The sequence below is a fragment of the Chanos chanos genome, chromosome 3, assembly GCF_902362185.1.
Source record: "Chanos chanos chromosome 3, fChaCha1.1, whole genome shotgun sequence".
In the NCBI taxonomy this organism is placed as follows: Eukaryota; Metazoa; Chordata; class Actinopteri; order Gonorynchiformes; family Chanidae; genus Chanos; species Chanos chanos.
In genome coordinates, this window is record NC_044497.1 from 41,148,383 (window position 1) to 41,175,023 (window position 26,641).

The following is a 26,641-nucleotide window of genomic DNA, read 5'->3' on the forward strand; positions in this document are numbered from 1 at the left end:
TTAGTGACCAAACGATTTTGTCTAATCAGTCTTTTGTCCAAAGAACGTATGTTTGTGGGCGTGACCAAACTGTAGTTATTTGTCGCGAAAATCGGACCATACTTATTACCCTTAACCTGTTATGACACCTTAGCATACACGCACAAGTGTACATATGGGAAAGAATTTCACAAAACGCTAAAATTAGCTCGATTATGGGGATACCAGAAAGTCAGCGAAGCCAATATTGGAATCGGGGACAGAAATGGAGAGATACAGCAAACTAGTAAAGGGCTTCGACGTGTATAACAGTGCTGTTATTATAGGTTATGATGTAGTTTAAAGAAGTATTTTCTTGCTCCTGTAGTTCAAAGTACTGTCATTTATACTTTGTCTTTCTAGTCAGACACAAACCCGAGATAACGTGAGTAGACTTCAGACGGTCTCAGATTTTGTTGAGAACAAGGGCTGCTTGGGTTAATGCTAGACTTATGCAACAATCGAATTATCAAGAAAGAGAGAATTTATTAAATATGTGTATTTAAACATCTGTAAAATGATATGGTTTAAGGTTCACAAGTGTGTGTGTGTGTCATTGCACTAACTGGCACAGCTGTAAGGAATGTAGAGTAAAAAGTGGGCAAAATCAAATTTAGACAAAATGAAAGTAATAATGGCATCACGGTAGTCTGAAGCAACACCACTTTGATGATCTTGTTATTAAATTGATGACATATACATCTGTCTGCTACTAGCAGGGTGTGTTTGCGTACGCTGCTGGTGGGCAGCAAGTAAATTATTTATCATCATCATTTCTTAACTACTTAAACACACACACACACACCATACTGTGATACTGTCTGAAATAGGAATTATACTGTGGTATAAATTTCTGGTTGTACCAAGGAGCTCTGCATTAAACGTCTTGATACATTACTCTTAGGTTGGTTGAGTTGACTAAGCCATGAAGAATGCTGACAAGTAGTGGACAGACAGATAACCAGGCTGTGGAGAGTAATATTTGAGTCTTCTCTTTTCAAAGCAACAAAGTCAAGGTCATGATAGAGTGTGTGTAAGATGAAACCACTATGCTAACTTTTAGATAAAGGTCTGGCACATATGCAGTGTGAAACTTCCCTTCAATAAAGGTAGTACAGAGGTGAATAACTCTGGCACAGTTCAAAGACAAGCTCTTTCAAAGTTCACCTCAAACTTTACTTCAAATTTAGATTCCCATGCACACTGACAAAATAACTTCTAGATTTGCCTCCAGCTTTGACCTCTAACATGGAGCTTAGCTTTTTACCCCCACCGACAAACAAATTCCAGGCTTAGCTTCCTGCATTTACTTCCAGCTTAACTTCAAGCATAGTTTGCAACATCATTGGCAAACTACCCTCAGGCTTAATTTCTAATATTTACTTCTACTAAACACCTTTTTTTTCACAAACCACTCTCCATATCCAAACTAGCTTTACAAGGTGTCCTGCACTTGGTACCCTCCCAGCTTGGCAAATAGATCCACAAAGATTCAGCAGTTTATCAGGCTTACTATTGTGCCTGCTCAATTCAACATTTTAGTCCTCATAATTGTCAGATGTCATTGATCAAATACTGTATTAGCAAAAATCCAAACAGAATCAATCAAATTAATATTATAGTTTTGGCTACGTTCTTATGTGGAGGACTAAATCCAAAACAAACTGAATATTTATGAGTGCAGCCTGTATCTGAATGTTTAGATTGCCGTTCTTCACTTAATTTTATTTTCAATACATAATACCCTTTTTTGCCATTATCATAATGTATCATACTATCATACTGGAAAGCAGTGAGGGTGTTGTACTGCAGTCTTGCATATGGGAGAGGAGTCAGTTCTGGAGGGGTCTCACTCTAGCAGTACTTAGACATGTTCAGGAAAGCCCTTAAGGGCTACAGTGGAAAAGAAAAATGCAAAGTCTTGAGGCCTTTACAATTTCACAGTGCATTGCTCACTTCTAAAGAGGTTTCAGGAGGCAAGAGCAAAAATCTCACTTGTTTGTAGCATATCACAGACATGATTACACAGAATTACAAATCTGCTACCATTAGTTGTTCACACAGGACATTTTGAACAGATAGCAGGTATCTGGTATGGATTAATTTTAGAAGTAAACCCTGTTCACACCTGGTATTAATTAGATCCTGCCGTGGCTCATCAGATATCCAGTTAACCCAATACTGAGTCCTGAGTTTGAATCCTAGCATTACCACTGGCTGGGTCAGGTATCACTAAGAACATGCTCCATGTCATCGCACTTCAGTGTCCTCTTGTGTCAGTGTTGTTCCTGCACAGTTGCAGGCGAATCCAGGGAAACAGCTTGGGCCTCCACATGGTCTAAGTTCCCATGGAGATGCTTGTACACTGGGAGGTTAAAAGAAGTGGTGGACTTTGCCTGTATTGGAAGATGCATTTATCTTCACCCTCCTGCACTGGGGAAAAGGTTTCGCAACGTTAGGAATCTCTGAAATCTTTTTCTGCAAATCTCTGAAAATACAGGGACATGCCAAACTGGCAGAAATTTGGGGTAAAAAAAATTCAATCAACATCCATCGTGCCTATTCATTTGCAAGTGTTTTCAAGGCGTATTATCATTAGTAGTAGTAGTAGTATTGTTGTTGTTGTTGTTGTTGTTATTATTTATTGTTGTTGTTGTTGTGTAGCTGTTGTTGTGTAGCTCTAATTTTATTTAATCATTCTTACTTACCGTATGCTTCATTTCAATCAATAAAAAAATTCTAAATTTAAGATACAGGTAATTTCCCGATATTAATTACTCAGCGAACGAGAACCGGCCTTCGGTATCTGTGTGGAATTGAAACAAGTTGCGGAGTAGCCACCAGGTGCCACTAAAGTGCCTTATACAAATATAAGCAACGTTCCGTTAAATGTTTGTGACGCAGAGTCCTGAAAGTCGAATCGGCCCGCTCGGTCGAATCCCATTTGGATCGGATCTCACTGGATGTGGTTTCAGGTCCCATCACGGACGTCTGTTATGTTAAAGACAGTTCGTTAAATGTGATTATTTGAATACACTACAGTTATCACATTTCACTGGCTTAATGCTGAGAGGAATGTTAGGCAGGTTAGCCACTTGATTGTTTTGTAAGGTAGGCTACTAAACTGTAAACTTTATCGTTTACCCCAGAGATAAGGTTGTGATTTTCGTGCTCTTAATAAGCTACATTTGACCATCTTCCTATATATTTAATCAGGTAGTGAATAAGCCTTAATTGCCGTCATTCTTCCGTAACAGAAAAAATCAAAATGTTTTGGCTATGTTTGAGGGAAAAGCACATATTTGGTTTAGCGCCATTTGTAGCGCTATTTGGCGTCACACTTTCATTCAGCCCCTACAAAGTTGATATTGATTTCACTCTCATCTGATTTCAGAAAATGCCCATAGTGTACTCCTGCATTTCGAGGGGGCCCGTAATCCTCGCAGATGTAGCTTTCAGAGGTGGAAATTTTCAGGCAAGGGAACTCAAACACACGAATGGGTAGTTATTCTAAACTCTGGGAAATCGAAATATGGGAACAAGTATATTACGCCCTGAGCTGCGTTAAAACTTCAGACACGTACAAACTAAAGTTTTCTCATAATCAGTGACATAGGTCTTTGGGTAAACAGCTTTAACTACTTGTGAATTCTGCCTGCAGCCTTTCTGGATTTCTACCTTTTTATTTTTGAGACCTCACCTTCATTACCAGAAGGGTTCTAAGAGTATTTCTGGGTAATGTATTTTACACAGCAGTAGTAGATTTCAGTTCTGTTTTCAGGAGACAGCATTAAATATAATCAGACCGCTCTCACGGGGAGGGCCCACTTACCGAGTGTCATTGCCAAAAGAAGGGTGAGATTTTGTTAAAAAATTTGTACTGTTTTTAATTTCAGCACTATCTAACAGCTTCATTAGACATGGAGACAGTAGCATTACTATGTACTTCAGTTATGCAACTACAGGTAGAACAATTAACTGTACTGTTTAAGTGTTTTGTATTATCAGCCAGTCACAGTTATGAACTACCACCATAGCCGCACCTCCATCTCCAGACACATTTGAAAACTGAAATATGTGTTAAATACAGACAGAAGCGCAAATTTTAAATATCTTACCTGCATTATAGTATGTTTTTTTTGTAATTGTATGGGGGGAATCAGTGAGAGACCTCTAATAAATGGAAGTGAACAGCTATTTCTGATTTTCAATGCCTGTTATCAGTTTTAGATATCACATTCTCTTAGAGGATGGAATTACATATGTGTGTGTCACAGAGCCCAACTTTGAATCAAGGAAGGCCCATAAGTTTCTCAGTGAGGTAAAAAATCATTCTTTTAATGTAAAACATGCTTGGCAGTGCTCTTTGTGAACCATGTTGACTTTCTCACCATACCATAGTGAACTGAGTATGCAGCCCTCTTTGTAGAGTTACTGTATTGTTTAGTCTTGGAAACTGGACAATGTGAAACTGTATTCTTTAACCCAATAACACCTTTCACACATCACTATGTGGCTTTATGTCTCTATGTCTGTTAAATGAGAATCGACTACACAGGGTATTTTACATGTGGGTGCCAACCAAAGCAAAATTTCCGTGAGGTGATTATAAACGCCCTGTTTCATGGAACTTAGGATTTGCATATGATTTTCGACCACACTGTCACCAGCTAACAACACTAATAATAGAACTGTTAATAAATGTTTTTGACAAATACTGAAGAGACAATGTAAACATGTCAGGGTGATTTTTGAGTTTGTTTTTCCCATTTAAACCAAGTGAAAAAGCAGAAAAAGTTCAGCCTTGAAAAACATTAATGGAGAGTGACATCATTGTTTTACTGCTCTCCAGCTCTACAGCACCTTTGCTACCAGCCCCCTGATAAGGACAGTGGCCTTTGCCCAGCCATATGAGTTCAGTGCTGACCTGCATCAGGTGCTTGCCCAGAAGATGGTAGGTCTAACCAAGATGATGGATTGACCAACAGCCAATGGGAGACCTACTGTTTGCCAGTTGTGGTTAATGTGTTATCTTTTAGGGAGGGGCAGGCTAGTTTGCAAATTTGTGCTGAAGTGAGTCTACCTGTTTATTTTAGGCTCATGTCGTAGCTTCTTGTGTCGGAAATATTTCTGTGGTTCCATGTAGAAATGGTTGAAAGTTTGGATTAATTCTTTTGAAAAATAACCATTCAGTTTGAACTATAAGGAATTTGAACTCTGAGAAGGTGTACCAACATGGTAAGTGTCTGCTTTTCACTTCTTTGCCAGTGGAATGAGTAGCTTTTCATACAGAGGTTAGACCGTGATCCGTTAGCAATGTGTACAATACAAGCCCAGTGGTTGTGAGACATATGTACAATTTTTCTTTGACAATATTTAGCTGTATCTATTTAACAGTATATTAGTATACCTTTCTGTGATGTATTAAGTGTGTCATAAATAAAGAATTTCAAAGGAGAATCTGAAATGGAACCTTAGAGGGAACTCCTTGTTTTGCGAGTAGAAGGAAGCAAAGGCAAAAATGTCATTGAAGTGTCAATAAAGGAATGGCTCTGAAAGCAACAGATAAGGAGATATTTGCTTCCACTGAAAAAGGTTTCGCTTCAAGTAAAAGTGTTACTCAACTATTTTTGTCACTGTGTAGCAGTTGATTTAGGCAATGAGCTCAAAAATGTAATAAAACAATACCAAATATATCTTGTGAGTACAACAGTAATGATAACTGAGAGGATGTAACAAAAGGGAATCATCATTATCTTAATACATGTCAGCAGGATTTTTGATCATACATTCACACTTACTTTAGAGAACGATAATGAAAAAGACAAACAGACGGCAAGAGGTTATATGTATATGTGGTACTATGTTAACTATAACCTCAATATTTCTTGTTTTCACTCCATCAGGCTGATCACAGTACACAACCACAGGCCCCCACTAAGCTTAATCAAGTGCAAGACCAAGTAAACGATGTCAAAGTTATCTTGAAAGACAATATCAACAAAGTGCTGGAAAGAGGAGAGAGGTTAGATGACCTAATTGGCAAAACAGATGATCTGCAGGCAACTGTGAGTATTTTAAAGGAAGTGTAAATTGTACATTCTTTGTTTGCTGTGATATTTCATGATGTAATACATGTTTAGTTGCACTAAGTTTAATAATGAATTTAAAAACAAAGTATTGGTTCATTGTATGATTGCCCTCAAATGGTGCCCCTGTTCAACGTGGCCTATTTTGATAAGTAAATCACTGGAACAAGAAGCAGGTGCTTAGCATAAAGCTTGACGTATTCCATTCACTTTCCACCTTCTTCCTTCTACCATCTCCCAGGCTGAGTCATTTCAGAAGACATCCACTCGAGTTGCCAGGAAATACTGGTGGAAAAACACTAAGATGATCATCATCATCAGTGTTATAGTAGTGATAATTATTGTGCTGATCATTCTTCTGGCTACTGGGGTCATTCCCTCGTAATGCACTATGTTCCAGTAACTGAAATACACCAGAATGTACTTCATCATTTGACATGGCAAATGTGTCATTGTGTATAGTTATACTGTTAACACATAAAAAGATCTTAGATCTGTAAATAGGAAATAGGTGAGTTTTTTGTGATAGTTGTAATATGACTTGCTTGTATGTTTAACCATTTCAAATTGAACTTAACTCAATTTGATTTTACTCATTTCAAATACCTTTACAGGCTTAAAGTAAGGTATTGTATTATATGTATATAAAATATGAATATATTTCGTGTAATGCATTATCAAACTAAAAGAATGTTGGAGACAAAAACAAACCCCAAAATACAGTGATAAAAAAACCCAAATCAATGTCAAATTTCCACTAGATCACTTAAACTGAAGACGGCAAAAAAAAAAAAAAAAGAAAAAGAAAAAAAAAGTACACATAGCTCCTTACAATGTTTGAATGTTTTGCTTATTGACCCTTTGAGGAACATGTAAGTGTTAATGTTTACCTGTTCTTCCTAAGAGACCTTTGAATCATCTCAATGTCTTAAGCACCATAAATGTTTATTACACAAGTTAGTCATTCTGTTCGATCACTGTACCTCCTAAGCAATAAAACTGTTCCATCTTCAATAAATATTTTTAACATCCCAGTTGATATCGCAGATAACTTATTTTGAAATATCCCTGTTCATTCTATTCAGCAATATCATATAACTTCTTTTGAGAGAAAAAGAAAATTGTTGGTTGTTCACTCTAAGAAACTAATAGTTTCATAGCTATTCATCAACTCTTTCTATATCCCTGATTGCAGGAATGAAACTGTGAATAAAACTGAAATGTTGTATTGTTGGGTGGGAGAGTTCCTTGGAGCAGACCAAACAAAACACTGAACACACAATGAAAAAAGTACAGGTTTATAACTCACACAATTTATTTTGTCCATTTTCTTGTTATGTGGTCAACACAGTCTCTGGCAGAGGCAAAATATTTCGATACAAAATTACAACTATCCTACTTGTGGTGTGACTTTTATGAGCCATAAAGAATCAGTGAACTTGCCTACATAAAGTCATTCTAAACTATCTTGCATTTACCTTTATACTGTATTACTGAAAGCATACTGAAAGAAACACAAAACAATTGCACGTCAGGAGTTTACCAATAAAAATTTGACCTTACATAAAGTTTCTTTCTGCAGTTGCATACAAAATTCACACAAAATAGAGATAAGAGGTATGGGTGAGTCGGACTGCTGAATTTTGTGGAGCAGGGGAATAAGTAAGGTACATGTAATGTATACTATGAGGGTGTCTTCTTTAATGTTAGAGCATTCAACTATGGTGATCTTTGGTGATTTAACTGACACCAAAAGACATCTGGGACATGGTCAATAACCGGGTAAGATGAAGACTGTGACTGCTGTCCTTTCAAGATTCCCACATAACAAAACTCTTGACCTACTGCTTTCTCTTCTGCTGATCCTTCAACTCCGAAGAAACTCCACCTGAAAACAAAAAATGAATGAGGTTTGTTACTGTCAGAAACAGTAATTCTTCACAGTGACATAGGAATCCCAATTCATAACAATTCCATTATGGAGACAACATTGATTTCAAAAACATTTATAACACAAGTTTCTATAGTTAAAAATTTAACAAACGAAGTTAAGTCCATAAGCTAGAAATCCTGAAGTGCATCAACTGAAACTTTCGTAAGGTCGAAAATACACCTTAAAGAAAGCATTACATGCAAATTTCTGAAGACATTTTATACTTTGAAGGTTTTTCAAAAGGTTAAAAAAGAGAGTATGTTAGAAGAAATTAACAACGTTTACAGGTGAAGCTTTTCCACCGCTGACAGTAAGACAACACACAATACAATTACGGAAAAAAAAAATACAGCCTTCTCCGACGCAGTGGCATCCAAGTACAAACCAGGTTTTAGCTCATGGACTATTGGCTATTACTGCTACAAGAGCTATAAATAAGGAAAAGCAAGCATTACAGGTAAGATTAGGAATGCATATATTAAAAGACACTGGAAAGTCCAGAGAAAGCCGTGTCCTTTGAAAAGTAAATAGTTATTTTTTTCAGTATGATGTTCATATTTAACCATTACTTGAAGTGCCTGTAAAAAATGGCATTAAAATTACAATGACTTATTATATTACATAAAAGAAAGAAATCCCAAGGATTTAAGAAAACATAAAAAAAAAAGAAGATAAAGGTGGATATATCCACTTTATTATAATTTGTTTGTCTTTACAGTTCTTATACAGGATGTTGGAAGACCATACCAAATGGGAGCATTCGAGAGCGTACGCCTCTCGTACCCTGTCCGCATTGAGCGGGCCTGAGAGAATCGGGAAGTCAGCTCATGGCCTGCAAGGAAGTCCCCGCTGGCAGGTACAAACAAGGTATATGTCAGAGTTAGGAGACAACATTCTTCTTTTCTCTTTCCTTGTAAATCCATATTTTTCTGGTACCCATTTACCTGTTAATCTTACAGTTACAAAATGGCGCGAAACAGCAGAAAGCCAGCTGTTAAATTATTGCCAAAAAGACTGAAGTCTCTATGTTACCACTACTGTAAAGCACTTCAGGGTGCTGTGAAAAACTTTAAAGGAAAGAACATTAAGCAAGTACAATACACAGAATGATAAAAAAAAAAAAAAAATAGTAGAAATCACTTGGAAGCTAAGGGCATTTTGATATGCAGTTGAATCAGTCACGTACCTGTATTTAATGTTGCAGACATTATTTTCCAGATGTTAGTATGGCTTGTAGCTGTTTTGGTGACCACCTCGCCTAGGGGACTTTCCATATCCACTCTGCTGATCTAAAGGTTGGGCAAAGAACACAGAAACAAACAGGATCCCTTTACAAGACAATGTACAGGCAAAAGTATGTGGTACAAAAGTATTCGTAATCCACCAATTCAGTACTTAAAAGTATGTTTTAAATGTACCCTAAAATTGTGTTCATTCTTACATTTACATTTGGAATTTGCCAATTATTTAGAGATGTAAATAATGCTCACTTTAATTAAATAATATCATGATACTTACTTTAAACTGTATTCAAACATACTTCAATTACCCTGCTTTCTGAAAATATGATGAGTAGGAGACAAAAATGTTTAGAGTAAATGGATTGATTTTTTTAAGTGTTTATTTTTTTTTTTTCTAAGAATGACCATCAGTCACTGGTCATTTCCTCATGGTCTACAGAGTAGCATTTTGAAATATTTTCTATCAAGGCACTTGTGACACAAATGTTTTGAAGACACCCCTTTCCAGATAGCACCAATTTCCATATATAATACATATGTACAAAATAACTATGTTAGAGTAAAAGCTCCTCAATAGGATAAACAAGAATCCCCTCAGTTACTATGTCTTCAGTTACCATGTCTGATCTTTAAAATGTTCTGCAGATGTTACAAGCAAATAAATATTGCCTAAATTATTTAGTGCACAAACATCATGTCGTCTTCCAAAAACACCATCAACGATACATTCAGTCTTAAGTTTTGGTCTGCGCTTTCACAAACAGTATTACATACTGCTGTAGTCACCATATCCGTAGTAGCTGTTGTAACCAGAGTAATCATAGCCACCGTATCCACCATATCCTTGATTGCTGTAGCCATAGTTTCCATAATTTCCATAACCTTGATTCCAGTAGTTGCCGTATCCTTGGTTCCAGTTCTGATTGGGGCCTAAAAAAAAACAGAAAAGTCAACAAATCTGCTCTCGGTTCAGACTGAGGGACTATAATATAGTCCTGATAATCTTGCTCTAATGTAGAACAATAATATAGTCATTAAATGCTGTGATACAACTATATAAATCTTCCAGATATTACCAAGAATTTTTGTTAAAGAATGAATTACTTTTCAATTCTTTTTTTTTTTTAGCCCTAGTTCTATCTCCTCTCTCAACACTCTGCATGGTTTCTGAGTATTACAATATCTAAGCCCCTTTGGAATGAGGTACCAGTGATTACATCCATATCAACGTCCACCAGCCAACTATTCCCTGACATAGCCTCTTCCACCAGCTTCACACACACACACACACACACACACACACACACACACACACACACACACACAGTCCCTCTCACGAAAATGAACACACATACACAAAGACATTCAGTTCTTCTTTCAGATGCCTATAGGAAACTAAGAATTCCATATGCTGCCACCCAGGTACTGGACTTACCACCTCTGCCCCGAGACCTGGATGAGTAGCCACCTCTGCCACCCCACTGCTGCTGCTGCTGGTACTGTTCCTTTGACATGGCTACCTTAATCTCACACTGGAGGAACAAAGCAGGGGAAAAAGCTCAAACATCAAACTCCATATGCAACATGAAAAACATTGTTTTTGTATAACAAGTCCAAGGCTACGAATCAACAGCTCGAGGAAATCTTTCAATCAAGTGAATTACGGTAACTTTAATGTTGTACCTTGCTTAGTCCAATGTTATGGTACTTTTTTTCCATAATCTTCTTTACTGGTTCTTCATCTTTGAAAGTTATGAAACAGAAACCTCGCCTTTTATTTGTCTTGTTCTCCATAGGAAGCTCAATTGACTCCACCTGAAAAGGTGCCAGTGTACTTACATTAGAATGTTTCTTTAACAAAAAAGGGAACCATCTAAAATCTTATTGAGCTGATACAATTAATCTGTTTTTCACAAGTGTTAGGAGAATATATTTCACTCGGGCAGAGGACAGCACATAAGCAGCTCATTAATTGGTTATATTAAATGTTTAAACTCCCTTTTATCATAAAATTGTATGGCTGGTATGGTCTACCGTTGACCGTTGACCGTTGAGGAGATCACAGAATGAGATAAAATAAAACCATTGCATATAATCATACCTCTCCAAATGCATCAAAATATTCTCTGATCTTCTCCTCAGGTGTATCTGGGGAAAGGCCACCGACAAATATTTTCTTCACAGGCTCCTTACTTTTCATGGCCTTTGCCTTTTTGGGATCAATGACCTTCCCATTAAGTTTGTGCTCCTTCTGTGCAATCACCTATAATAAAGGACAGTTGAAACATGACTGTATTGTAATCTACAATGTAGGATTCCTGTGACACGTTTCACAGCATATTATGTGATGGAAAAAGGTTCCAAGTTTTTCATGCTTTACAGTACTGAAGAAGATAATAAGATAAGAATGCTTTCAATACAGAAAACTAACTGATCATTTCCAACGTAACAACTTCAGGTTAGTGTTAAATAAGCCCTGGTTCAGATCCCCATTTCTAATGTAGTACTGAGCACAATGAACGTGAGAGCAATAACAATAAAAATACCTTTTCCACACTGTCAGCATCTTTGAATAAAACAAAGCCAAAGCCCCTGGATCGCCCTGTTAAGGGATCTAACTTAAGTGTGCAGTCAACGACTTCTCCAAACTTGGTGAAATAATCCTTCAGATCCTTTTTTGTTGTGTCCCAGCTTAGTCCCCCAACAAACATTTTCCTACAAAACAGCAAAATGATGCTCAATGTAAAAAATATCTTTTAAATCATAACTGATATACACATTTTCACATACTATGTATGTATTAAAGCAATGACAGCGCAAGCTTTACAGAACCATTTATAAGCATAAACTGAATGAATTGAGTAAACAGGGATTTGAAAAAGACATTATAAGCAGAGGAACAAGTTGACTGTAAATGTGGGTGAGCAGATCAGGCTGATTAAATTCAGTAGAAATACTCATTATTCAAAAACCACACCATCTATCATACAGTCAATCTGAATGGGAAAATAACAGGCTATATCTAGATTTATCACCAGTACACAAAATAGGCTATTAATTTCAAAGGTACTGTGGGGATAAATCATCTCCAAAGACCTTCTCTCAACAAAATACAATACAACCAAAGGTTTTAGTAGTAGGAACTGTGACTAAAATTTTGTTCATTACGCGAGGCAGACTCCAGTTACCTGAGCTAGATGTTGCCACAACACCATGTAAAGATGTTAGACAATCACTACGATGTGTACGCATGTTTTGTTGGAGCAACACATTACTTTTTCTAGTGTCAGAAAACCTTCATCTTAATATTAAGAAACACTGCAGACGAGCGAGTAGAACTGTGACAAATAAGAGTTCCCACACTTTAAGAAATCGTTTTCCAAGACATTCTACAGATAAATGCACCCTCACAGACGTGCACTTGTACTCATGTTTTCAAATTCTCCTGATCTCCTATTAACATATAAAAATATATGAAAGTCAAAGTCGACACCTTGTGCCACCGTAGCCACCTATGAACGCATAGTGCTGTATTTTCAAATTATAACGTTTTTTGAGTCAAGCAAAACATTTAGCTTTATGTTCTAGTTTTAACAATTTCCAGGTGTTTTTCGGGACATCTGGTATTTTTTAAGAAAGTCCAGGGGCTCTCCATTATTGGTAAAACGGTTTTGTTCATTTCAATGTTTTCGAAGATGCGTGGAAACTCCATGAATGGGCATCAACAGACAACATTCTCCCGATATTTATAATGTTGTAATGTATTCACAGTTTGCCACTGTCAGAAGTAAATGGTGCGCGTAGCCAACAACCTTTTGACGGTATATCGCACAGTTCGCTACTGTGAATTACACAGCTGACTCTCGTTACCTCAACTCCGCTGACATGCAGACAGCGGCCTCCTACAACCGTTGCCACAACAACATAGAAAAGGGCAAAGGGCTGTAAACCTAACCGACAGTCTTGGCACTCACATAGGAGCACCTAGACAGTGAGTGAGTGTTTGACATTATTAGGTTAAAAGTAGCAGGTCAGAAACTGTCAGTTTGCTATATCATATAGTGAACAAAAATGTAGTGGCTGCGCGAAATATTACTCATAACAAAATAATCGGCTAGACTGGTTTCGCATCACGGCTAACTAACGACAGCTAACAACCCACCCTTCATCCTCCTCGTTTTTACTCGCATCAATCTTTGATCCTTCTGTTTCTCCCACTCCGACTTCATCAGCTGTTTGTGGCTGTTCTTCGCTACTTGCCTCTCCATCTTCCTCCATCTTCGTCACTGGATCTTCCCCGACAAGTTGATCTTCTGACATTTTTGACGCAAGCTATTCAGCTAGTACCAACCTACTTTTAAAAGCTCCGGTTCTTGTGTAATGTTAGCTTGTTTGCCTGGAGCGGATTACTTCTAAATAAAAATAATTTCAAAGGTCGATACACATCGACAGCTGACAAGAGCTTAATGGAAAGAAACGTCTCTAATGACGCCGCGTTCTTTATATAGTTGAGTGGCTTTATTAAGCGAACTAGCTAGCGATAGGTTTCTGCTATACAGTTGTGAGACTAGCCATCAACAACTACGTTGCTAATGGCGCTACTCGCACAAAATGGTGGCAGGAAGAAAAGCCCGTTGATTGAGCTGTGTCGTCATTGAGCGTAAACGTGCGTCTTTAAAAGTAATACTACCCCTTTAAATGTCCAATCCAAGGTAAACAATTTGTACATACAATTTGACCTTAATAAATTCATATTGCCCACAACAGCCTCCAAGAACTTGCAAAACACACGAAACTGACACTTGCGTTTCACGTACTACAAAAGGCTATTTATCTAATTGCACGCATGGCCTCTCATTCTCATGTTGGTTTTACCGTCCTCGTTTAATTACAACGAAATATCATAGACGGTGTGATTTTACTAACACACAAACACTGGGTAAGTAGTACGTATCTCCACATCTGTCTCAAAAAAGACCCTGCCATAGTAGCTTTTAAAATGAGATCAGAATACAGAACAACCACAGACAGTTTTGGTACCCTCTTTTTTTAATAATCCCTTTATCCAAAACAGCAATAAAAAGAAACTGCAAGACAAAATAATGAACACTTCCAAAAACAAGATATGGAACACATCAACACAAAGCCTAAACTGCTAAAACAAAGCACAGAATAAGACAAAACTTATAAACAAAATGCCCTGTTATTTACAAGGTTAGAAACTCCATGTGACATCTTGCCCAGAAGACCAACAAATAAGGACATTTTAAGTAAGCTGCTTGATTTAAGAAGGTCAGGAATCCTCAAACTGCCTCCAAGGTTGAATGAAACTCTCAGATCAGCCTGCCCACCTGAAATGAAAGAATACGGGAAATGAATTAATTATTTGTTCAAAGCTATGTTTAACTGAAAAAGAGCACCTCCATTTAACTTCTTCAGCTGTCAACTTTAAGCTATTAAATTTTCGTCATTCCAGATTAAAGATCATATGCACAATTTAAAGCTTCAGAAAACAGCTCAACAGCCAGCAAAAGCTCCCGCTCCACTGAGTTGGTGGACAATCACACCACTGAGGAGCATATCCAAACACAATCATCTTCCTATTGGAATATTTATTTGCATACCGTTTTCCATTAACTTAGGATTTCATGTGCCTCAACTACTTTATTTTGACAATGAGCTTTTCATGGCTTCATTGAACTGATTTACATATGATCTTTAACGCCAGTATTTAAGAAAAAGGTTTGTGGTGTATCAATTTGAAGTTCTGTATAGGCTCTAAAGAAAAAGCAAGCATTATGAGTTTATGCAATTTACAAAGGGGACTCGTTTTAGGAAACCAAAATTAAGTACACTGAAGGTCCAGAACTGAAATACAAGAACACTAAAATAAAAAGAGAATACAAGTAAACAGTTAAAATCACTTTAATTTCATTATCAAAATCCTGTAAAAAACCCATTTTAAAATTGTTAACGAAAACATCGCCAACTTAAGTGAAAACAAGTGAGATTTCCTTTTTCTCTCTCTTTTTTTTAACGCTGGTACAGGAAGTTGGAAGAGACCATACCACAGGACAGCGTTTTCTTGTGCATGCCGTGCTCTCTGCCCGCTATGTGCGACGCCCAGAGAATTTCGTGGTCAGGTGACACACGGCCTGCAATGAAGTCCCCGCTGGCAGGTACAAACAAGGTACAATATCAGCATTAGGGAAAGAAAGGAAAAATAAGGATAGGTCCTTACTTTGTACCCTTTAGCAGTACTTTACCTGTTAGCATTGCTATCAAGTCTCTATGTTATTTCCTTATGATCACCTGTTAAAAAGCAGGAAAAAGGGAAATCCACAGAAAAACGTTTACGTTTTTCTGGAGAGCTAAAAGGGAAACCGCTGCACACGCATTAGCAATTAAAGATCTATAGACATTTTCCATCAATTTGTCGTTCACAATCGAGTGCATGGTAACCCGTACCATTTGGGGAAGGGGGTTTAGTTTGAGTTTTTCAAAGTTAATTTGTCTATTGATCTTTAGTTTTGAGGTCAGACCAGATAGTATGCTCAAACTGTAATCTTACCAGAAGTCTATGCAGGTCTACATTTGCATCAATATGGCTGGTAGTTGTTTTGGTGGTTTCCTCCTTCTCGTGAAGCCTTGCCATAACTGCTCTGCTGACCTGTGGAAAATTCAAACTAATAGTTAATAGTGCAATAATGTGAGTGTACCAAGTTAGATTTAAGGGAAAATGAACAATGCCTAGAGGACTACAGCAAACTTTAACATATTGGGAAGAACAGGAATGTCATGTGTTTTTGGTGTAGTAATTTAGGAGACAGTGTCTTATTTGCTTCCCAAAATGACTGTTCACATTCTAAATAAACACAACTGAATATAGTCTTTATAATATTAATGTAACACAGGTTCTTTGTGTTGTAGTCAATACTGGGTTTATTTACATAAACATGATTTTTTTGTGGGTATACTGTAAACGTATAGCATACATATATGTGAGCTACATCAGTGTGATTAGCGTCTAATGCATAGCTAAGCTTTAAGTACATTGGTCTTGTCTTTGAAATGTGCAGTTCAACTGAAGAAGCATTAATTAGGCTTACCATTGTAATCATCATAACCCTGTCCATATCCATAGTTTTGATAGTTGTAGCCAGAATAGTCGTAGCCAGCATAGCCATTGTATCCTTGGTTGTATCCATTACCATAGCCTCCATAACTCTGACCATAGTAGTTACTGTAACCTTGATTATAGTTACCTTGTCCTGTGCAACAAAGCATTAAAAAAAAAAAAAACTTTAAGAGCTCAGCGACGTTTACATCAATACAACAATGTAACTACAGGATATCAGTTTCCCACAGAAGATCAGAAGTAGAGGTATATGGTAAAGTACCTCCTCTCCCACGGCCTCTGAATCCACCCCTACCTCCGTATCCCCTGGCTCCTCTGTGCTGCTGCTGTCTGTATACTTCTTTGGGCTGAGCAACTTTGATCTCACACTACAAAATAATGGTAACAAACCTTTAGAGATATTCTGTATTGGGCAAATAACTATGTATCATTATAAAAACGTGGTCAGAAGATGAGACAAAGTATTGTAGAATGAACCCAGCACTCAGTGCTTAATGTTCAGATGCAGAATGATATCCATTCTATAAATAACCATAAATGGAGATAAATCTACCTTTCCTGATCCAACTTGATGGTACCGGTTCTCCAGAAGCTTTTGAACAGGCTCTTCCTCCACATAAGTCACGAAACAGAACCCTCTCCTTTCATTTGTTTTAGTGTCCATGGGAAGTTCAATGCTTTCAATCTGCCGAGATAAAAATTGAAATGGTATATTGAAATACCACAGAAAAGTAGTAGGTTATCATCACAAATTCATGTTAGCCCACTTACAACTCAAACTGGATCTGGGTGTTGAAAATAAAAAAATGAAAATGTGAAAATCAGCATGGGGGAGAATGTCTACAGCTCAAAAGTACCTCTCCAAATGTTCCAAAGTATTCCCGGATCTGGTCTTCTGAGGTGTCTGGGCTAAGGCCTCCAACAAACACTTTTTTAGGAGGCTCCTTCCCCTTCATGGCTTTGGCTCTCTTTGGATCAATCAACTTTCCATCCAGTTTGTGTTCTTTCAGCTCCAAAACCTAAATATATGCATAACATTATTAAATGAATATTCGCCTTAATTATGCATTCTTGTTTTGAGACTCACAAGCAGCACTTACCCGTTCTACACTCTCTGCATCTTTGAAGAGTACAAACCCAAAGCCTCTGGAGCGTCCCGTCATTGGGTCAGTTTTAATAGTGCAGTCCAGTACCTCTCCAAACTTTGACAAGTAATCTGTAAGGTCTTTCTTGCTGGTGTCCCAGCTGAGTCCACCAATGAACATTTTACTGTGAAACAAAATTATCAGTCAGAGCTTAAGTGACACAACACCCAGAATGTGACTATCATACCCAAAATATGAAAACTGAAGATAACCAAATATGGGTGCACACAAAACTGCCACGAAGGGCAATATATCATAAGTAAGGAATTGAGGAAGACCCTAGTGGGTTTAATTAACCATCGTTTTATCTGCTCTGGTACCATCAAAACGGCGCCGCCTAAAAGTTAGCTATTTGTTTTCAACTTCCGCCATCTATTTCGAGAATATCAATAATGCTGCTTTACGAAATAACATCAAGCGCTTTGGACATCGACGACTTAACCGTTCTGACCTAATAACGGTAATTTCTATACAGACTCTGCTCTGTTGAAGCAGTTGACCTACATAGCAACTATGCTAACATTGTTAAGCTAGCGATACATGGTAAACTAGAAAATGGTTTCTGGTGACCGAGTGCTAAGCTGGCTACTTGGGTTTAGGCTCGAGTATCCTCAGGCCTCGGAGGTAGGTACTTACCCATCATCCTGCTGGTTTTTGCTCGCGTTTATTTTGGAGCCCTCTGGAAATTCGTCTGTGCTGAAGTCTGTCTGTCCCTCTGTTTGCATTTTGTGAGAGCTAATAAGAGATACTTTCACGTTATTAAACTTTTTTAGACAAACGACTGTGAGATACACGAACACCACCGCGTTTACTAAGATGGCTGACACAAGGCCTAATGACGTCAGCGTGAAGGACAGGAAGCCAAATGGGTGGGCTTTCGGGGTGCAAGGGAGGGTACATTCCTAAACTGCAAAATAGCGTCTTTTTGTCTTACATCTTGTACGGAACGAATGTAAAAATTTGGAATCTCGCCATGTTGCGACAGGGATTGGCTGGACTTCACGGGTTTGGCACGTTACAAGCCACACTTGTTTACGACTAACGTCATTTCGTTTATACAAAACCACGGAGAAACAAACGATCGGTTTCAAAGCATCACAGCACTGGACAGTTCCACATATAGCTTCCCTCAGCTTTGTCCAAACTTTTACCACTTTGTGAAATGGTAATACTAAAATTGGCCTAAGCGGCAACCTCTACCACTGAGGCCTAATATCCACTTAAAATTGTATGATTTTGCCGAGTTTGTTCCCCCACGGCGACCTGGAGATGACATCATTTTTAATTGTGCGCATTATTATAAAAAGGGTAAGGAAGAGGGGACGTTTAAAAAAACGGATGTCACCACCCGGGCGCAGCCGTATTATAGAATGGCTCAAGGCAACCAACTGCAAAATTTCTTTATGTTTTATTGCAGTTTGGAAATACAATAAAATGAACTGCAAAGTCTCCATATTCTCTGTTTCCCTCACGTTCGCCATTCCTTTGAAGAAAGTCTGCTTTGCATGTAAGATAAATCACACGCACGAATTAGTAAAGCACAATGTCACCTCCCAGGCACCGTAGCTGCTTAGTCTGCCGGGTAACATACTTCCTGTTTAGTGAGGAACGAGTTAAGCACTGGGTTGCCAGGTTTTCTTTTTAAAAGCCAAATTGGCTGCCCGTGTTGCAAAATTTCCCCAATGATGATTTTAAAGCAAACATAACGACTTGATAACTTTGTGATATTTACTCATTATAACCAAGAGCTCGGTTTACTTAAATCAGTGCTTGCATCTTTTGGATAATTAGCTTTTTGTGTATGTATGTATGTAGGTAGGTGGGTATTTATTTAATACCAAAAAGCTAATTTATTGTAACAGTTTGAAATTCCCTTTAAGCTACAATGATTTACCACGTAAATTTACATGGTTTGCTTGTTTTCAGAGCTGCTTTTCACACAACTTGTTTATCACTCTCGACATCACCCGTGAATTTTGGTGGTCTGAGTTCATATGAAGGATATTATGAGAGGGAAGTTAATAGTGACCTCATCGAACTAAAGCTGGGCCAGCACTAGGATCTTAGTCCTTTTGCAGATGGAACAACCGTGAAAATATATAGGGAACTGAGCTCATTTTCTGTTTTGCATATCTTAGTTCACCTATTGAGTGTTGAATTAACCAAATTGCTAATTGTTTTGTATTCATTTAAAGAAAATGTATCTTCCATTTAGTTTCTGTCTTGAACTATTTAGCCCTAGCTGTTTTCGCATTGGACGTATGGGAGTAAATCCGCTGCAAGGGTCGCAGCAAAGGAAGAGGAACTGATTTAATGTAATGTTGAACCGTTTGCCAGATTTCCAGGAATACACCAGTTAACTCTGGCAACCCTGTAGCTGAGTGGACAGTCCAGGTCCATGTGTTTCGCATGTAGCATGAGTGCTTTATTCTTGGATTGTAATTCAGTCTGTGTATTTTTAAGATCAAACTGAGTCCGTTTTGAAACTCAAGGAATTTTTAAATAGAGTAACTGCATACGAAATCAACAGCAACGAAGATATCAGTAGCCATTTCAAAAATGGCTACAATTGGAGTGCCTGCCAACACTAGCGTTTTTCTCTTGGACATTGAGGGAACCACAACGCCAATCACGTTCGTTAAGGTATAGTTAAATGTAATCACTTTAAATAATTACATTGTGATTAAACCATTCTTGGAGCAGTTATCTATATTGCAGACTATAAAAATCATCCTAACCCACGGGCTACTTTGGCTAACGTTGAATCGTGGTCTTGCAGGACATCTTATTCCCATACATTAAGGAACATCTGGAGGACTACCTTTCAGCGCATTGGGAGGAGGATGAATGCAAGCAAGACGTGCATCTTCTAAAAAAACAGGTTGCTTGTGCAAACCGTCTGTAGTCAACTTTGTAGCTGCTAATTGCTCCGTCACTAGCTCACCATGATTGACGTTGTCTGCCACTAGTTGGTTATTTAGCTAGCTTAGCTAAACAGGTTCCAAAGAGGGCTGAATGCTGGTGGAAGGGTTTTTAGCGTATAATGCTATTGTTGTAACCTCCTCAGCATACACACTCAACAGTCTATGTATGTGTGTGTGCGCGCATACATAGTTTAGTTCAATAAATGAATCATAATAACCGTCACAGGGAATTTTAATACTGCTCTGTATTTTCCAATATAAATAACGGTGAGTGCACTGCTCTGACCAGCGAACTAAGAGGCAGATCTGCTTGAAAAGGAGATCTCAGTCTTTAAACTATTCTCCCTCTTAACAATTAAAACTGAGAAATTGCTTGTGTCACAATGTGTAAAACATATAGTAAAAATAAATGAGACCAAATGAGCTATCACAAATGATCATTGGTACATGATATGAAACTACAGCTGCTCTCTGACTTGTGTTTGTTCTTGAATTGTTTGTGATGAATGTTTGTAAACCAGTAGTGTAGTTCTTAGACATCTTTAACAAAGTGGAGAGGTTACTGGCCTTATCCATAAATATTCCCGGTGACAAAGTATTGTTAGAAAGAATGTACCTTTGTAGTAGTAGTTTACATTAAAGTTAACCAAATCCAGCCCCGTCAGCCCACTTGACAACACATTTTCATTTCAGCCCTACACAGTTTATTTAAATCACGGGTATGCTCCTTGATGGGATTATTAAATCGTCATTTTGGTGTCAGAAAGGAAGAGTCCTTTCAGGTTGGTCTCCTGATCTGAGTCTGACAAACATTTGATTGCATTATGACTTCTTTCACACCTCCAGGCAGAGGAGGACTTACGGCAGAACAGAGCATGTCATGTTCATGCTGTTGACCAGACAGTGCACACAGATGAGGAGAAAGCCATCAGGGAGGTGGTTGATAATGTCCTTTGGCAGATGGCAGCAGACAGAAAGACTACAGCTCTCAAACAACTGCAGGGGCACATGTGGAGAGCGGCCTATGCTGCTGGAAGAATCAAAGGCGAGTAAGTAGTTGAAACCTGGACCCGTTTCTCTCACCAGCTCAGATACGCAGGCATTTCAGTTGTTCTGATGTTCAATAGCAAAATGTCATTTGAAGGTAATGCCCAAAGTGTTTTGCCTCAATGTGTGTGATACAGAGTGTATCCAGATGTGGTTCCGGCCATCAGGAGGTGGAAACAGCAAGGGCTAAAGATCTACATCTATTCTTCAGGCAGTGTGGAGGCCCAGAAGCTGCTCTTTGGACATTCAGTTGAAGGAGATCTGTTAGATGTAAGGATTTGCTTTGGCTCCTTGTTATATACATTTCATTAGTTATGTTCATTGTACTTTAAGTTTGTATCGCTCCAAAATGTCTTTACAGCTGTTTGACGGACACTTTGACACCAATATTGGAGCTAAAGTAGAGAGCAAAAGCTACGAAAAGATTGCAGAGCGAATTGGTTGCCCTCCAGAGGACATTATGTTCTTAACAGATGTTACCCGAGGTGTGTGAATTTTGTGTTTTTTTTAACGTGCTCTTTTTGAGCATTTAAAAATGTTTGTGCACATGCTTTGAAGAAATAATATCTAATGTAGTATTTTGATGTTCACATTTTCCCGTTATTCAAAAGGCATTATTCACACCTTTTCCTTCACATTTTTCTATCACACTTTGTTGTCGTATTCTGTAATGCATGAACTTATGCAGGAACAAATGGCCAAGTTAACTTAAGTCCTTTGTGTCACATAGGCCAGCCTAAGGTGTACTAGTAGTTATTGAGATTTCAGGTGTGGGCAAGTGACTGAATTTAAGTTCATTGTTTGCAGAGGCGAAGGCAGCAGAAGATGCTGGGGTGAACGTAACTGTGGTGGTAAGACCTGGCAACCTGGAGCTCACTGAAGAGGAGAAAGCCCATTATAATACCATTACGTCTTTCAGCCAACTCGAACTTAATGGAAACGCATAACACGGGAAAGTGTGAAAGAGTACACTCATACTCTTTCTAAAGAACTGTGGGATGACAGGGACCTTCAGCCAAAGGTCATAGGTAGAGGTGTAACGGTTCATCCTACTCACGGTTCAGTTTTTACCTCAGTTTTGAGCCACGATTTGGTTTGTTTCATGGTTTGGCTTGAAAGAAAATTGAACAAACTCAGAACTGTTTTTTCTTTCTTTTTAATTTAAACATATAGAAATTTTACACAAAGAGCGAATTTAATACAAACAGCGACAAAACTTTTCGAAAAATGAGAATGAAAGAAAACCAATTCTCAGCACCTGTTATTTCAACATTCTTCTTTTAGAACATAAGTGTAAGAAAAGTAAACTTGAGGAAGTTCGAGCAACAGTTATTTTAAGGCTTTACTCCATGACACTGAGTGAAATACAGTAAATCTAAACATCACTACATTTAAATGTAAGGTTGTTTGAGAAAATGACTGCAAGAAAATTAAAACTGAGCACCAGTTATTTAAGGTTCTTCTTCTAGAAAATCAGTATAAGAAAATTTGAACCAACGGGACTGCCGCTCGAGCATGCCATTTCAGGAGAGGAAACATGATGACTGCAAAATGATACCAGGCTGCTCTGACCTTTTTCAGAGACTACTTCGATGTAAGAGAAACAAGTTCCTGCTTAGAAAAGCCAAGAGATCGGGTCTACTTTATTAAATTATGCTGATTCATGTATTCTAAAACAATATGCGATTTATAGTCTGAGTAATGGCACTATGTGTTCTGTTGTTCTTTAAAATGGTCGACATGGTCATTAAAGCTCTTATAATCATCGACTCAGTTCAACATATGCGCGCTGCATGATAAGCATGGCGCATACATTCTCAATCAGTGAGACATGAAAAGAAAAACATTATACCAACTTCAGATTATGATTAGCATTATTCTCAGTTATCAAAAGCACAAACAGTGTGGAATGTTCTCCTATACTAAGAATATATATTCCCTGTGATTTGGCGTCACATTTGGGCAAAAAAAAGAAAGAAAACTGCTTACAAGAGTTGAGGTGAGGGAGGGGGGAATCTGTGGTCCATTCCACATGTTCCATGAACCAAACTAAGCACTACAGAACTGTGTTTTTTTTTTGTTTCTGTACAAAACCGTTACACCCCTAGTTGTAGGCCATTGTGCAGTTCTGGAGCAAGTGCCAAGAGCATTACTGTTCTACTGACCGATACTTTTAGGTGCTTACCAAAAAAGAAGGGTGTTTTTTTTTTTTAAACATTTTACATGGAGTTGTATGTTGTACCTCCTTTTCCCTTGGATGTTTGTTATCCCGAAAATAATCAGCTTGTACAAGCAGTATTGATGTGTATGTCTGTGGTGATGAGTATGTTTGAATTCATTGCTCTGTCTCCTCAATGTCAATTTGATCATTTTGTATTGCATTTTGGCTACTGTATTGATATTTGTCCTATCTCTTTAAATTAAAAAAGATCTTCTTTCCCTGTAGTAGTTTCTTCATGGGGAAAAGTGAAAAATCTTGGAAATTACAGTATTACACATGGTTCTGTAAAGTTTTTATTGCCAAGAAGTACCATGTCTGACATGACATTAGTAATGTGAAGACATTTGACACATCATTTCCAACCCTACATTACTTATCCTGAATTCTAATTAAGTGATTAGAAGTACTACCTTTTGCAACAGATAGCATGACTGAGTAAATATACAAACTGTTTAAGTTCCCAGGCACAATTTTGATACTGGCATGTTAAAGCACACCTGTAGCTTATGAATTTCACAAGTGCAAAACAGATCTCTTTCTTTAAAGGCTCACTGAGTGTCAGTGGGCTGGAATGTTATTAATATGTTAAAGAATCTTATTCTGCATGACTATCCAGCCTTTGATATACTGTTCATACTCTTTACTGAAATAGTGACCTTCTGCCAGGACAAACACATTGAATGAACATAAAAATAAAGCAATGACATCTTCACCCCTTGTGCTCTTCTTGACTATTACTTATTAACTTTCAAATATTTTGAAAAACAGTCAACCAAGGATCATTCTGGAAAGGTAACATTCCTCATGCATGAATTAGTGATAGTTCCTCAGTGCTTCATGAACTTTTTAAATGAAGTGTAACAGTTTAAAGGTGACCAGGAGCTCTGCAGTGGTCCTATAGCTGGTCTGACTGGTACTCTGACACCTCTGAGAAGCTCTCCGACAGGCTAAGTGGAGGATCCTGTTCATCGCTGCACACTATCTCAAAGTGGTAGTGGCGGAACTCAATGGCAAAGGTGCCCAGGTAGGTCAGGAAGAACATTACCAGTGCCCACTGAGCACGGGCAGCATGCATGTGGAGACGCTGTGCCATCAGAGCGAAGTCTGTAGTTAAAAGTGTCAAGGTTGGAACAGGGATGAGTGCAGCAAGGAGCTATTTTGCAAGATGAACTGCCAGGCAAGGGTTAATGGTACTTCTAGACTGAACTTAACTTTGAACAAAGAATACTTTGCTGAGGTTAGGACTGTATTTAATCTCTATCTGAAAATTTGTCCTCAGAGTACAACAAATAAAATTACTTAAATTTATGTTCACACACAAGGGTACCGTTCATGCTGAGGTAGTTCAAACTGTGTAGCAGACACTGCAAGGATACAGAGCAACATGCAGGAAGTGACTGCTCCAGACAACACGAAACGGAAGATACCCACTCTCCTGCCCTCATTCCGCAGGTTAACCTTTAGAGTCATGAATGACTGCACCCAACAGAACAAAGTGCCAAGACCAAAGGTCATGGACGTGCCAATGTTGTGGAGTTCTTCATCATTGGACAGCTACAGACAACAATAAGAACACAAACATGGTGCTTGGCAACATTTGAGGGATATAGGATAACTGTCTTCCAACCAAATTATTTTTACAGTTGATTAGGCAGGGCCAGGAAAATGCAAATACCTATAAATAAGATGAAAAAGTTGCAAATGTTAAACTCAAAACAAAAATTCATACCTGGAAGTTTCCTACTAAAGTCATGCCAAAGCATGCCAAAGACAGTGCCACCAAACTACCAATGTTAAGCCATGGTTTGTGCACCCTTGGCTTCAGCTGCAGATATCTAAGCACACCAAGGATGAACCCTGGAAAACAGGACACCTTGAAAAGAATTTGTCTTACTTTATGGCTAAAGTTGGAAAATATCAGCAACTTTGGTGTGTTTATGCAATTGTTAAAGAAATAATTTAGTGTTATGTTTATTAGAGGTTTCCATGTGAACACACACTAACTACATTAATCAAGTTCTATGGTTTAAAGGACATTCTGAGTCTTTACTTATCATCTAAATGTCACCAGAGCATTTTACAGTTTGACATGTTTCGTATACCAATATACAATATGGTATATATTGATAAGTATAAACAAAAGGACAACAAATCCCTACCCACAAAAGCTGCCATGTTCATGACTTGGCTAAATACACAGCTGGCAGGAGGGGCATTGCCTGCAATGCTACAAAAAAAGCATGGAGACATAATGAAGCAAAGATAAGACATGCATCCTCACAAAATCAGTAATGCAATGCATACTGTACTTTCAGTAATTTGTTTATATAAACTGTACCTAATGTAGGGAGGGGATTTTGTTCCTGATCGCCTGCGAGAAATTTTAACCATTTAAGTTGAATGAATAATCATAAGGAAAAAAACATTGATTTGAACTAATAAATGCTACAGCAGATTTCCAAAAGTTTGAGTTTTGGACTTACTTATATTCTGAACTAAGGGGTATAATTTTCTCATCCTCCACAGCTATGAAATACCTGGAAAAAAGTACACGTGAGTTAGCACCATGCCTTTTGGGTCGATCATTACAGGTGTTTCATTGTTGCACAATGGTAAGACCACAGAGGAGAAAGACGGAGCTCATACTCACACGACCCACAGGCCAGCGGCTGTGAACAAAGAGAGCATGACGGGGAGAAAGGTCCAGGGACTGCACTTCCTCATGTCTAAGACTGTTCCCCTTCAACAGGACACATGCAGTTAGCTGAGGCTTTTTTCATGCTACGAACAGTTGGCTTTATATGTGTGTACGCTGATAAGAGACAAGGAAAGCAGAAACGTTGGTCAGATATTGTAGCCTACTCACAGATTATGAAAGGAATCCT

The 26,641-nt window shown here is 38.1% G+C and overlaps 5 protein-coding genes across 8 annotated transcripts; 2 read left to right on the forward strand and 3 right to left on the reverse strand.

The window, feature by feature from the left end:
- Positions 1-5,109: 5,109 nt before the first annotated feature.
- si:ch73-234b20.5 (vesicle-associated membrane protein 8) lies at positions 5,110-7,141 on the forward strand. Its single transcript, XM_030768432.1, has 3 exons — positions 5,110-5,256; positions 5,925-6,086; positions 6,349-7,141. Exons 1-3 carry the CDS (start codon positions 5,254-5,256, stop codon positions 6,490-6,492), a joined length of 309 nt encoding a protein of 102 aa, XP_030624292.1. The 5' UTR covers positions 5,110-5,253; the 3' UTR covers positions 6,493-7,141.
- A 259-nt stretch (positions 7,142-7,400) lies between these two features.
- Positions 7,401-13,878, reverse strand: hnrnpd (heterogeneous nuclear ribonucleoprotein D). Of its 3 annotated transcripts, none has more exons than XR_004025203.1 (9): positions 13,444-13,878; positions 11,828-11,996; positions 11,383-11,544; positions 10,965-11,096; positions 10,717-10,813; positions 10,068-10,211; positions 9,227-9,329; positions 8,788-8,889; positions 7,401-7,995 (listed from the first exon to the last, which is right to left on the reverse strand). XR_004025203.1 is itself a non-coding variant. In XM_030768781.1 (8 exons), the coding sequence occupies exons 1-7, from the start codon at positions 13,599-13,601 to the stop codon at positions 9,262-9,264; spliced, it is 942 nt and encodes a 313-aa protein (XP_030624641.1). In that variant the 5' UTR covers positions 13,602-13,878; the 3' UTR covers positions 7,401-7,995; positions 9,227-9,261. The 3 variants fall into 3 exon arrangements, 1 of the variants encoding a protein (XP_030624641.1); XR_004025202.1 differs by having other exon boundaries at positions 10,056-10,211; XM_030768781.1 differs by lacking the exon at positions 8,788-8,889 and having other exon boundaries at positions 10,056-10,211.
- A 440-nt stretch (positions 13,879-14,318) lies between these two features.
- Positions 14,319-18,381, reverse strand: hnrnpdl (heterogeneous nuclear ribonucleoprotein D-like). 2 transcript variants are annotated; one of them, XM_030768522.1, is made up of 8 exons: positions 18,201-18,381; positions 17,520-17,688; positions 17,277-17,438; positions 16,973-17,104; positions 16,715-16,787; positions 16,391-16,552; positions 15,853-15,951; positions 14,319-14,632 (listed from the first exon to the last, which is right to left on the reverse strand). In XM_030768522.1, exons 1-7 carry the CDS (start codon positions 18,287-18,289, stop codon positions 15,881-15,883), a joined length of 858 nt encoding a protein of 285 aa, XP_030624382.1. In that variant the 5' UTR covers positions 18,290-18,381; the 3' UTR covers positions 14,319-14,632; positions 15,853-15,880. The 2 variants fall into 2 exon arrangements, with proteins under 2 accessions (XP_030624382.1, XP_030624381.1); XM_030768521.1 differs by having other exon boundaries at positions 16,682-16,787.
- Positions 18,382-20,015: 1,634 nt separating this feature from the next.
- On the forward strand, positions 20,016-22,853 carry enoph1 (enolase-phosphatase 1). The gene is made up of 6 exons (XM_030769729.1): positions 20,016-20,207; positions 20,344-20,445; positions 21,335-21,537; positions 21,673-21,805; positions 21,897-22,020; positions 22,343-22,853. The coding sequence occupies exons 1-6, from the start codon at positions 20,124-20,126 to the stop codon at positions 22,480-22,482; spliced, it is 786 nt and encodes a 261-aa protein (XP_030625589.1). The 5' UTR covers positions 20,016-20,123; the 3' UTR covers positions 22,483-22,853.
- A 1,798-nt stretch (positions 22,854-24,651) lies between these two features.
- On the reverse strand, positions 24,652-26,489 carry tmem150c (transmembrane protein 150C). The gene is made up of 7 exons (XM_030770146.1): positions 26,407-26,489; positions 26,240-26,293; positions 26,095-26,127; positions 25,916-25,983; positions 25,486-25,613; positions 25,133-25,310; positions 24,652-24,860 (listed from the first exon to the last, which is right to left on the reverse strand). Exons 1-7 carry the CDS (start codon positions 26,478-26,480, stop codon positions 24,652-24,654), a joined length of 744 nt encoding a protein of 247 aa, XP_030626006.1. The 5' UTR covers positions 26,481-26,489.
- Between the last annotated feature and the right edge of the window lie 152 nt (positions 26,490-26,641).

Excerpts from the sequence above, each read along its gene's own strand:
- si:ch73-234b20.5 (XM_030768432.1), top strand. Across the intron at positions 6,087-6,348 it reads CAGATGATCTGCAGGCAACT|GCTGAGTCATTTCAGAAGAC; the intron begins GTGAGTATTTTA and ends ACCATCTCCCAG.
- hnrnpd (XM_030768781.1), bottom strand. The coding sequence starts at position 13,601 with ATGTCAGAAGATCAACTTGTCGGGGAAGATCCAGTGACGAAGATGGAG. Across the intron at positions 11,545-11,827 it reads ATGCTGACAGTGTGGAAAAG|GTGATTGCACAGAAGGAGCA; the intron begins GTATTTTTATTG and ends CCTTTATTATAG. Across the intron at positions 11,097-11,382 it reads ATTTTGATGCATTTGGAGAG|GTGGAGTCAATTGAGCTTCC; the intron begins GTATGATTATAT and ends GCACCTTTTCAG.
- hnrnpdl (XM_030768521.1), bottom strand. The coding sequence starts at position 18,289 with ATGCAAACAGAGGGACAGACAGACTTCAGCACAGACGAATTTCCAGAG. Across the intron at positions 17,689-18,200 it reads AAAAACCAGCAGGATGATGG|TAAAATGTTCATTGGTGGAC; the intron begins GTAAGTACCTAC and ends TTTGTTTCACAG. Across the intron at positions 16,553-16,681 it reads CAGAGGCCGTGGGAGAGGAG|GACAAGGTAACTATAATCAA; the intron begins GTACTTTACCAT and ends TTTGTTGCACAG.
- enoph1 (XM_030769729.1), top strand. The coding sequence starts at position 20,124 with ATGGCTACAATTGGAGTGCCTGCCAACACTAGCGTTTTTCTCTTGGAC. Across the intron at positions 20,446-21,334 it reads TGCATCTTCTAAAAAAACAG|GCAGAGGAGGACTTACGGCA; the intron begins GTTGCTTGTGCA and ends TCACACCTCCAG. Across the intron at positions 22,021-22,342 it reads CTTAACAGATGTTACCCGAG|AGGCGAAGGCAGCAGAAGAT; the intron begins GTGTGTGAATTT and ends CATTGTTTGCAG.
- tmem150c (XM_030770146.1), bottom strand. The coding sequence starts at position 26,480 with ATGAGGAAGTGCAGTCCCTGGACCTTTCTCCCCGTCATGCTCTCTTTG. Across the intron at positions 26,128-26,239 it reads CCCCTTAGTTCAGAATATAA|GCGATCAGGAACAAAATCCC; the intron begins GTAAGTCCAAAA and ends AATTTCTCGCAG. Across the intron at positions 25,311-25,485 it reads CTTTAGTAGGAAACTTCCAG|CTGTCCAATGATGAAGAACT; the intron begins GTATGAATTTTT and ends TGTTGTCTGTAG.